Source organism: Embiotoca jacksoni, unplaced genomic scaffold (genome assembly GCF_022577435.1).
Source record: "Embiotoca jacksoni isolate LCO1_2020_lvr unplaced genomic scaffold, fEmbJac1.0.p SCAF_47, whole genome shotgun sequence".
Taxonomy (NCBI): Eukaryota; Metazoa; Chordata; class Actinopteri; family Embiotocidae; genus Embiotoca; species Embiotoca jacksoni.
The window spans coordinates 226,894-238,442 of record NW_027185400.1 but is presented as its reverse complement, the minus strand read 5'-3'; the positions used below and the strand labels follow the sequence as shown (position 1 = coordinate 238,442).

General features: G+C 42.5%; 2 protein-coding genes across 2 annotated transcripts; one reads left to right on the top strand and one right to left on the bottom strand.

Moving 5' to 3' along the window:
* The first annotated feature begins 791 nt into the window (after positions 1-791).
* Positions 792-5,712, top strand: LOC138210585 (N-acyl-aromatic-L-amino acid amidohydrolase (carboxylate-forming) B-like). The gene is made up of 7 exons (XM_069169822.1): positions 792-1,226; positions 1,542-1,810; positions 1,910-2,105; positions 2,518-2,611; positions 2,709-2,816; positions 2,930-3,042; positions 4,198-5,712. The coding sequence occupies exons 2-7, from the start codon at positions 1,542-1,544 to the stop codon at positions 4,441-4,443; spliced, it is 1,026 nt and encodes a 341-aa protein (XP_069025923.1). The 5' UTR covers positions 792-1,226; the 3' UTR covers positions 4,444-5,712.
* LOC138210586 (claudin domain-containing protein 1-like) lies at positions 4,464-10,080 on the bottom strand. Its single transcript, XM_069169824.1, has 4 exons — positions 9,225-10,080; positions 7,708-7,815; positions 7,383-7,520; positions 4,464-6,781 (listed from the first exon to the last, which is right to left on the bottom strand). The coding sequence occupies exons 1-4, from the start codon at positions 9,514-9,516 to the stop codon at positions 6,561-6,563; spliced, it is 759 nt and encodes a 252-aa protein (XP_069025925.1). The 5' UTR covers positions 9,517-10,080; the 3' UTR covers positions 4,464-6,560.
* Positions 10,081-11,549: the final 1,469 nt, after the last annotated feature.

Here is an 11,549-nt window from a genome sequence, read left to right as displayed (position 1 = left end):
CTTTAGCCACCGCTGGACTTTGTGTGAATTAACAGTTGTTATTACACTGACATGCTAAACTAAAATGGTGGACACGTTGAACGTCACAGCGTCGCACAGGCTATGGTTGCCATGGTGTTGTTAGCATTTAGCTCAAAGCACCACCGTGTCCTAGTACAGCCTCACTGAGCTGCTGCCATGACTTGCCAAACTTCAAATTCCCATCAAAGTACATATCTCCTTCACAGTTAATCAAAACAAACGACAACAACAAATGAATACATCCTTCTTAAAAGTGTTTTTTTTTTTTGGTGTTAAGATACAAAATGTTTGGCTAAAAAAAATATATATATATATGTATATATATAATTGTTAAAATCCACTCTCAGTCAGGCTGCTGTAAAAAAAAAAAAACACCCGACAATTCTGCAACAGAAAACAATTGTACGTGAGGTAGCACACTTCCAATTAAAGAAAGAAAACAACAGAAGGAATTGTAGTTGTCACCTGCTATTTTCACTTTTCCTTTAACAGTCACCTTTAAATCCTAAGCTTTAAAATCTGAGTTCTCTCTGTGGCTCTCTCGTTATTTTCCCGGCGACGAGAGCCGTTTCTTCCCCCGCTCGCATCACGGGCGCCTCTCCTGCTGTGTCATGCCAGCAGATTTATTTTTAGCCAAAAAAAAAAAAAAATTCTGAAAGGCAGACTGGAACCTACCATCCTATACACGGGGCAGAGAGAGAAACGGGGGAGCCGGGGAAAGTTGGGGAGGGGCTTTGGCTTTCGGCTAAACTCCCAGCCGCTGTGACCAAAAGGAAGCGACTGATGCACTGCATCACACTCGGGACACACCCTGGCTACAGTGTAGTGCAGTGGACAAGAGGTGGTTGAGAGCCGGGTTAGAGTTTGCATAACGGGCAGCAAAACAGCCTGTACAGAGGGAGGGATGGGAATGCTGAATCAGTGAAACTGCATGAAAGCCTGAGAGAGGGTGGAAGAGGGTAAACGGCAGGGGGGAGAGGGAAGAGAAAGGTAACAAGCCAGGGTGCGTAGGGTAAGATGCACAGTATGATTCCTTCTCATTCATTTAATCTAGCAATTGTGAATGTGAAGCTGACCCTGACTTACCTCAAGCCTCGTCCCAAGAGACCGTAAACAGACTTTAAGCTGATCCAGGGTTCAGTGTTTTAAGAGGGTTTTAAGCCGGACTTGCCCCTTTACAGTATTCAGCAAGCCAGAAAAGCGAGGTAAGCGTTCACCATCAATATCTCTGCTTTGTGTTGCAGTGTTGTTCCCAGTGACATCAGCACTGGTAGAAGTGAAACCTCCCACTGAGAAAAACAAATTAGGGGAAATTAAATTTGGAGCTTGACATCGTTTGACACCGATGCGTGCTGAATAAAAACAGATACAAGTAGAAGAAACTGCAACCCAAACTGTGCACGTCTTCGGCTCGAAGCTGGATGCGTCATGTACACTTATTTTCTTGCCCTTGTGATTGTGTTTTTTGTTGCAATTTCTTGCACTTTTCCCTGCCGCATCTGTGATCGCTTGCGGGTCAGATGGAGGTGGACGAGGCGGTGTGCTTGCCAAGGTTGTCCCGGGTCGCGGTGTGTGGCGGTACCCATGGCAACGAGCTGTCTGGGGTGTACTTGGTGAGGGAGACGCTGAAGGCGGAGAGGAGAGCGGCGGAGAGAGGCGGGGAGGACGGCGAGGACGGAGAGGACGGAGAGCCCGCGCTGATGGTGCTGTCGAACCCGCGGGCCATGCAGCAGTGCCGCAGATACGTCGACACCGACCTGAACCGCTGCTTCACCCACGCCACCCTCAAGTAAGGCGACGAGAGGAGGTTGATGTCGCACGTGGTTACAGTTCTGATGATGATGTTAAGGTGCCTGTTTCTATCCCCGTCCCACCCCCCACCCCCCAGCGGTCCCTTATCAGACAGGACCCCCTACGAGATCATCAGGTCCCGAGAGCTGAACGCCATGCTGGGTCCCAAAGGCAGCCCGCAGGCAGTGGATCTTGTTTGCGACCTCCACAACACCACCGCCAACATGGGCCTGTGTGTCATCGCATACTCTGACTGTGACTGGATCTGCCTGCACATATTCAAACACTTGCAGGCAAGTAAAACTGGTTCTTATACACACTTAAAATAAATTTCTCCTGCATGTTTGGTTACACTCGCACATAACAAACATTATTACGACACCACACTACCTGTACATGTCAGCTAGCGCAGTAGATGTTTTTTTTTAAAAGAAAGTATATATATGCCTTTATTTGAACCTTTAATTAGCAACTTACCTGCACTTATCTACTAATGCACCTTTTAAAATGCATTTTGCTTCATTTGATATTTTAAACGCTGTTTTATTTTGTTAGTTTTGTTTTTTCTGAAGCATTTTTTTTATTTTCAAATTACATTTCAGATTTTTTTTTTTTTTTTTATGTGAAGCACTTTGAGCTGCATTTCCTGTATGAAAAGTGCTATACAAATGAATTTTGTTATTATTAATATCCAATCTTCCTCAGAGGGAGATGCCAGATACACCAATGAGATTCATCCATTTTGATGTCTCTAATAAAGAATCATATTCCCTTGATTCAGTGGGAAAACACGGCTTTGGTAAGTTTGTCATTTTTACTGTAAAACAAGTTTACCAAAAGCAGTTTGAATGCTGGATTGTGTGTGATGGTTGCTTTTTAAAATCAATTCTCTGAAGCCATGGAGATCGGCCCCCAGCCGCACGGTGTGGTGAGGTCAAACATCTACACAGCGATGAAAGTGGCCGTGCAGCAGACGCTCGACTGGGTCCGCTTCTTCAACTCGGGTACAATCAAACACAGGTCACCAGCTGAGTACTTTCGCTTGGCTCCACAAATACAAAATGGCTTTAAAAAAAAATTGGGCATCTCCTAAACCCTCGTTTGTTTTCATCCTCAGGTACTGTGTTTGAAGGAGGATTTGTGGATATGTTCACCATGGTTAAACACATCGACTACCCGAGAGACGGCGAGACTCACAACATCACGGCAGCCATTCATCCTCATCTCCAGGTACGGCCCGAGACGCGTGGCTTCAGTGGTTAAACACTTACTACTTAATCCCAATTGTTTGAGTTATAAACTATCATAATCACTTAGTAAACAACAAAAACATAAACTACCCGACAATAAAGCACGAGACATATTCAATTCCACAAAGATATGAACAAATGAGAAGAAAGGCCTTAAGTCCGAGGCGTTTTATGCAGGCATGAATCATGTTTAATATCCAGTAAGTGGCCTCACCTGCTGTTATATAAATGTATATTTGTTGGTTAATCCGTGTGTGTCACACTTTCATTGAATATAAATCTTATTGTTAACAACACCGTGTGGGACTTCTACTATAAAAAGGCTTCATACCAGAGAGCAGCCGTGACGAGTGACAAACCCAAAATGCTTCTAATACCATTTCAAATCTTCTGGAATTAATAGTTGGCTGTTTATATGAAGGTGAAGGAGTCCAATACACGTCTTTAACTTCAAAAGCTATTGTTTAGTTTGATTTGATTAGATAAATATGAACCTTTTTTGGGTAATTCTTCATTTTACATGGTAAACGTTAAAGAAAGAAATATATAATTTGGTATTAAGTACAAAAACAAAAGTGTAGAGCTATTGTTAAAATTAAAACAGGACACTTTTAATTGTTTAATGTCACACCACCTATCTCTTCCTGGATTTCCTGTGTATTTCCACTGCAACTAATAAAAAATGACGATAAAAAGAACATCAACCTTCGTGAAATATTGTTTTTGAGAAGATCCAGAAATCCTTCAAACCATTTTGACAGAGCAATAATGTCCAAAGTAACCAAGAGTATGGATTTCAGAGATCAAATTTAGCGATACAGACAGAAGTTGACACTTTTTGGATGGAAATCAAGAGACATTTTGGAGAAAGCATTGAGTATCCATGCAGCAGTGATTCATTCTGAGATATTTGGAGCTTTTAATGAACTATATTCAATACGACAGATTTTCTTGACCTACATGCAGTGGAGAAACTAAAGTTACTTGTTTCTCCCTATTCCAGTCTTGAGCTGTTTTTGCGTCGTCACTTCTGCCTGTTTGATGAACCTCACTGGTAAAAGTGGAGACCGCCTTACAGCCGTTAACCCTCAGCGTGTCGCTCGTTACCAATCAGCCCGTCTGCTTGTCCTCACAGGACCGAGACTTCTGCCTGCTCCACCCCGAAGACCCGCTGTTCCAGACGTTCTCAGGGGAAACGCTGAGGTATAAAGGCAGTGAGCCTCTTTATCCTTTCTTCATCAATGAATGCGCTTACTACGAGAAGGGCATCGCGCTCTCCCTGGCGAGGAAGAGGCGCGTGATGATCCCTGCGGTCCGGGTGCAGACAGAGCAGGAGCAACGAGCTAACGAACAGGGATTTGCATCGGAGGAAGAGGAGTGACGACTGGTGTGACTCTGAAATAAATTTTTAAGAAAGCTTTTATTGAAATGACAGCATGTGTACGCTTGCACACACTCGCACACAATATTTATACAATTATGAACCGTTTCAGCGCACACTTGGGGGAACGAACGTGTGAAATACAGTCCGATTTATCACAAGAACTCAGACCATTAATAGTGCATCATTTCACAGATATTCATGGCATTTATGTAATCTGATGAGCAGTGTTACTCTATATATTTATGAGGACATTTAGCATGGCATCATGTTTATTAATGGTGTTTTTTTTCCAAATGTATATGATTACTTGGCTATTTACAAAGTCAAAAAAATAGAAATTACAGATCGCTATAGCAATATTCAGGATATGTTCAAAATTAATTGAAGTGCAAAGGAATACTGTAGCTTATCATTATATGGCCTTTAAAGTACATTCATAATGCCCAACAAGAAAAAGCAATTTCCCCTTAAATCCTGTTGAATCTGTTAATGTTTTAGTTTTTTCATATTGGTCATAACACAAAAGAATTAATAAATACGAATCAAATAAATAAGAATAAATACCAAATAATAAACCCAAATTCACAAAAAGGATTAATATGAGCGTGTGAGGTGAACAAAACAGTGGGTGTATTCGCACAACGACGTCGAATAAATGATTACTTTTTCATCTTTTCTACAAAATCAGTCAAACCATTAAAAAGATGTGTGAAAATAGCAAACAAAACAACACACTGGGTAAACAAATTATAAACACCTTAATAATCGCCACATATAAATAAATATCACTGAAGTACAAAAAAATGAATCAGAAATGTAAATATAAGGTAATAACAGAAACCTAAATACAGTAATAGTCATGGTCTCCCTTACCTAATTGATGTCACATTCTGTTTCAAAACAGCTGACGTAAAAGACTGATTATAAAACAGCAAACCCCTTTCAAAATAAATGTCTCCTGCCAGGTGTTTTAAAAGCGCAACAAAAGGACAAATGTGACCGCACCCAGCTGTGATTCTGGTCACGTTGCAGGTGATACAGACTTGAAAATTTCAACCACCAGAGGTCACTTAAAGCAATTCATGTTTCCCAGTTCCATACCACAAACTTAACATAATACATAGCATGTACTAATGTGTATATTAATCTATAAAGGTTATTGTTTATTAATACATTATTTGGGTGATTTATTATTATCTTTTTTTTAGTTGAGCTCATCTTTTGCATTGTCGGACAAGTCAGCGACACGATCAAGATTCAATTAAATTTAGCAGGCATACTTGCAATTCGGTTCTTGTTAAGGGAGTTGTGGGTGTCATTTCTTTTGGATGAAGCCCCACGCCACATATTTTTTTCTAAATTGCCCGCGTTGCAGTGCGAATTGCATCTTTTTATGATACTTTTTTTTTTTTTTAAAACCTGTGATGTGCATATCTGCCGTTATGATACCTTTGTACAAGGAACAATAAGAAGCCAGCAACATTCCTACAATCAAATCCGACAGGACTAAAAACAAGCCTTACTTAAGTCAAAGTGAAAGAACACAAGAAATGCCCCTCATTGCAAAGAAAAAGTGTGCGTGCACACTTGTGGTCAATCAAAACTGCACCTTTATGGAGAGTAATTTAATAATTAGCTTCAGTCAGTTTAAAACTTGTCTGACTGCTGCTGTTGCTTCATGTCGGCTGTTAACTAGGAGTTTAATCTTATTATTACCTCTAGAAACGATGGCCAAAATGTCACTTAGTCACTTCCAATGTAAACGCTCTACATGTTCAGAATCTGGATTGGACTTCTGCGTGGTATGAAACCGGGACACAGCTACTACTTTTCTACTCGGTGTTAAGTTACTCTGGATCGCACATATGCGGTTCTCCGTACGTCTTTCTGGTTGACCTTTTCAAATTAATTCCATGACCTCTAGAGAGATGAAAATCAAATCTTTTAATGCAGCAGATAGGGTCCTTACTGGAGAGCATGTGGACTTTAATCCATCAGAGGGCAGATTAACCCACATGTCATTCCTCTGAGATCATTATAAAGAAAAATGCATCTTGGTGTCGGAGTGGGGTATGAAATGAAACGGGGTTTGAGATCAGGAGGCGAGTCGGAGTCTATGCCACCCGGTAGGCGGTCATGCGGTAGTAGTTCTGGCTGTGGCTGCGCGCCGCCCACACCAGCAGCGCCGCAGCCATCATGTGGAGCGGCGAGGAAATGAGGGCCAGGTAAAGGGACCAGCCCAGAGAGCCATCCACCTTGTCGGGGAGCATCGACACCCTGTGGAGCAGGTCCATCCCCGCCAGGTAGCAGCACACTGTGGCTAAGGTGCAGAGACCTGCCGGGCATAAGATGAGGAGAGATATATTCAGCGTTGCCTCAAACCTAGTTTAATTTTTAAAAGCTGGTTGCATGTTTGAAGGCAATAAAGTATTGTTCCCTGGCAGGTGTTGTTTGTGATGTGTGGTGGCACTCCTTGTTAAGAAAATAGTTTTGAATTGATTATCGAAAGGTCATTGAACCTGCTTTAAAAGGTTTAAAAGGGCACAGAGGCAGCACAACAGGTGGTAAATAAAACAAAGTGACCCTACGGAGCCTCTTTATGTTCCAGCTTATGGACTGAACTTATCTTCTTTTCACAGTTTTGATGTACTGCATATTCATGTATGGATTTAATTCAGCTCTGTTTTGAACATTAATTGAATTGTGAAGATGTTTTTGCTACTTTCAGAGACTCGGACTCCAACCTGCGACTCAGACTGAAGGAACAATAGCTTGGACTTAGTTCGAACCACGGTGACATAAAGTTTTTAGATGTAGGTCGGGACATATGGATTCCTCAAGCGTTATTTAACTTATTGCTTAATTGACCACACTGGTGATTCATATGGGGAAATCTGCCAGTTCCCAATTACGTGATGAAATTGAACATGTCTCACCAGCCAGCAGGTGAAGCACGCCTATCCCCAGAGTGGGGGTGAGGCTTCTGCAGAGACAGGCACAGAACCCAGTCAGGCCTGCCAGCACCACAAGACCCAGAGATACCAGCGGCAGCAGAAACTGGCACCTCCACAGGTCTACAGACAAAGGAAGTACAAAGGCATGTCAGTAATTTACATAATTACCCCTTATGCGTGACAGAAGACAGCAACCTGATTGGTGTCAATGTATTATTCAACATCACGTAATGAATGCATCACACAGAGAAGCGGTGTCTTTCAGATATATTAAAAAAAAACAAAAAAAACTTGTGACTGAGCTTACAGGTGCGCAGCATGTCCTCTCCACTGTTGTGGTTCCCCGGTTCTTTGTACTTGGGCGTGAACTGCTGAGGTAGCGTGAAGCTTCGACACTCCAGCACCATCTTGACATCTGAAAGAGATCAGTCACAAGTGTCTGTCAAGCACTTAATACCCCCAATTACTTCTGAATTAACATCTGGATTAATACACTTTTACCCCAAACATGTTTAAGGTTTGTGTGTATTTTCTACTCCTTTGCTGGTTCTTAATTTCAGTAGACATTCAAAGTCAACATGCAGAGAGGGCGGGCACCTCGCCCGAAACATTCACAAAAATCATGAAAAATGAATACAGGTGTGTGGGTCATAACTTTCACTCAAAAAGAACAGCGGCATTATTTCACATAGTTGTAAAAAGATTTGAATGCGTTGTTTTAGGCTACAAACTAAACTGACCGTGAGCATGCTGGGACTCCTGTAAACTGTACCACTAAACGATAATTATTTTTCCAGGCACCCAGAAACCAACCGGTGCTACGGAGCTGAATTAATTAGCTGATTAATCAATAAGTGGGCTGACGGAAAATTCAGCTGCAACAGTGTTGATAAATGATTAGTTGTGTAATTCTGGGTAAACAAAAATGGTTTAGATCATCAGTTTTCTATGATATTAAACTCAAATGTTTTTGACTGTTGGTCAGACAACAGCAACCTGAACAAGTTAGCTTGGGCTTCAATGAATGATGATGGCACTTTCTATATTTTACACTCTAAACAATCAATGAATTATTACAGAGGATGATTGCCAGCCCTTATGATGATGAAAGCCATGCAGCAGACTTCTCATATGATAGAATAATATTATGTGTGTTGGTTACTTGATGCTCAGAAAAATGATAGCAATTTGATAACACGTGACTTTACAATAAATGAGCGCACTTTCAAACTACTGTAAATTTTAACGCAGAGTATTTTCTACAAGACCAGGGCCACAAGATGGATGAGGGAGATCCGGGACCCGTCAGCTGATACATTACTTCAGTAGAGCAGATTTCTAACAGAGGAAACGAGATGGGGAAAATCTGAGACGCTTGGGGGTCTAGTTTGTCCAGCTGGTAATCTAGACTTGATAATGAGACATATCAGGATCTGAGTGTTTTTTTTAATCTCCAGTAAACTGGGGGGAAAAAAAAAAATCCACATTAATTTAATACCAAACTTAAGTGCGATTGGAGGATTTTATGAAATTCAAAAATAACTTGAGTATTTGTTTTTCATAAAATCCAAATTCTGTGGCCTAAATGTGACGGCAGTGCACGGGAGGCACACACTCAATGAAATCAGTGATGAGGAATCCCTTCTTTACAGCCAAGACTAGGGTTTTGGCTGCAAGGCGTTCCTGAGCAACGCATGATGGCATCTACTCGAGACAAGAGGCTCTGCACAGTTAGACAGCAGAGCTGCTGTATAGTTTGAAACTTCTGTATACGAGTGACAGGGAGGCGTCACTGGGCAGGTGAGGTCAGTTACATAAACGTACCTGGCTCTTTGTACCAGTGACCGTTGGCAGGGACGAGCACACACCGCCACCAGAGGCCCACGGTGCCGTTGAGGCGGAACAGGGTATCGCTGTAGGTTTTCTCATCAAACTCCCCGTCCATGAACTCCTCGTACAGGGAGCGCAGCTCGGATATGTTGGCCTCTCCGCGCACGGTGGGGCTGCTGTACTGGTACCAGTGCTGCGTCCCGATGGCCACCGACAGATACACGGTGGCCAGGATGCTCAGCACGCAGGCGATGACCAGAGCTGTGGCGTAGCGGTTGTCAACCATTGTTCACCGAGATAGAGACACGTCAAAAGGGATTAAAGTTGATGCCAGTGGTCGAATCGTCGCGCATGAATTTGTTCAGTACGATGCTTCCTGTCCTCCACTTTTCTCCTAGTCACTCTGGCATGGTGAAGTCTGCAGAAGATAGGCTACTGTGCAACAGCCAACGGCAGGCTTTTTATTTCAATGATTGATACTCATCTTCAGTGGCGTTCTAACGGTCAGCGTCAGCAGCCCTGCAGCCCGGGCTTGGATGCGCCATCTGTTCCCTTGTCCCACTTCCACAGATGGCGGGTGGCCCGACGCTGCGACGGATATCACACAGCTACAATAACAAACTCCTCCACGGCAAAGAAAGCAAAACACCCCACTATTTTAAGACGCGTTTTGTCCCAGGCAGCACCAGCCTGCAAATGCAAATTGCGTGCACCTGTTTTGGATGGCAGGCTGATGCCGGGTGCACCCTGGATGCCAGGAGTTGTAAACACTCTAATCCCCGCGTTTCCGGTTCCGCTGATCAGCAGAAATAAAAATAACCTTTTCTCAGCCAGTAAGGTCTTTACCACTACATTGATGCCAGTGGGAGCAGCAGCGCAGTTTTCATTTTTGGACAAGCGTCACAGCAGCGATTTCAAAATAAAATCCTGACCGTGTTCAAAGAAATAGTTAAACTTCAGGCTCAGTTATTCTGTTAAATGCTGGCCACTGATCAATCTGCTTGATTTTTTTTTTTTTAATTAAATTTTTTTTTTTTTTTTTTTACTATAGTATGTAAAATATAGATAAAAGACCAAAAATACCCAATTTTGGCGTTATTAGACTGCAAGACAAAGAAAAGAGACATGCTCACATAAGAAATCTGAAACTGTTTGCCCCATTAAAAAGAAAAGAAAATGATTGAAAGATGAATGGATTATCAAAACTGTTTCCGATCCCTTGTTAGGTCAATTGGATCTTATACAAGCAAGCAAAAAGGATATATATATATACAGTGCATCCAGAAAGTATTCACAGCGCTTCATTTTTTCCACATTTTGTTATATTACAGCCTTATTCCAAAATGGATTAAATTCATTTTTTCCCTCAAAATTCTACACACAATACCCCATAATGACAATGTGAAATATATTTTTTTGAAATTTTTGCAAATCTATTAAAAATCAAAAACGAAAAAAAAATCACATGTACATAAGTATTCACAGCCTTTGCCATTACACTCAAAATTGAGCTCAGGTGCATCCTGTTTCCACTGATCATCCTTGAGATTTTCTACAACTTGATTGGAGTCCACCTGTGGTAAATTCAGTTGATTGGACATGATTTGGAAAGACACACACCGTCTATATAAGGTCCCACAGTTGACAGTGCATGTCAGAGCACAAACCAAGCCATGAAGTCCAAAGAATTGTCTGTAGACCTCCGAGACAGGATTGTATCGAGGCACAGATCTGGGGAAGGGTACAGAAAAATTTCTGCAGCATTGAAGGTCCTAATGAACACATTGGCCTCCATCATCCGTAAATGGAAGAAGTTTGGAACCACCAGGACTCTTCCTAGAGTCGGCCGCCCGGCCAAACTGAGCGATCGGGGGAGAAGGGCCTTAGTCAGGGAGGTGACCAAGAACCCGATGGTCACTCTGACAGAGCTCCAGCGTTGCTCTGTGAAGAGAGGAGAACCTTCCAGAAGGACAACCATCTCTGCAGCACTCCACCAAGCAGGCCTGTATGGTAGAGTGGCCAGACGGAAACCACTCCTCAGTGAAAGGCACATGACAGCCCGCCTGGAGTTTACCAAAAGGCACCTGAAGGACTGTCAGACCATGAGAAACTAAATTCTCTGGTCTGATGAAACAAAGATTGAACTCTTTGGCCTGAATGCCAAGCATCATGTTTGGAGGAAACCAGGCACCGCTCATCACCTGGCCAACACCATCTCTACGGTGAAGCATGGTGGTGGCAGCATCATGCTGTGGGGATGTTTTTCAGCGGCAGGAACTGGGAGACTAGTCAGGATGGAGGGAAAGATGAATGCAGCAA

Coding starts and splice junctions, on each gene's coding strand:
- LOC138210586 (XM_069169824.1), bottom strand. CDS start 9,516: ATGGTTGACAACCGCTACGCCACAGCTCTGGTCATCGCCTGCGTGCTG. Junction 7,816..9,224: donor TCACTGGTACAAAGAGCCAG/GTACGTTTATGT, acceptor GATCTCTTTCAG/ATGTCAAGATGGTGCTGGAG. Junction 6,782..7,382: donor CGTGCTTCACCTGCTGGCTG/GTGAGACATGTT, acceptor TATGCCCGGCAG/GTCTCTGCACCTTAGCCACA.
- LOC138210585 (XM_069169822.1), top strand. CDS start 1,542: ATGGAGGTGGACGAGGCGGTGTGCTTGCCAAGGTTGTCCCGGGTCGCG. Junction 1,811..1,909: donor TTCACCCACGCCACCCTCAA/GTAAGGCGACGA, acceptor CCCACCCCCCAG/CGGTCCCTTATCAGACAGGA. Junction 3,043..4,197: donor CCATTCATCCTCATCTCCAG/GTACGGCCCGAG, acceptor TTGTCCTCACAG/GACCGAGACTTCTGCCTGCT.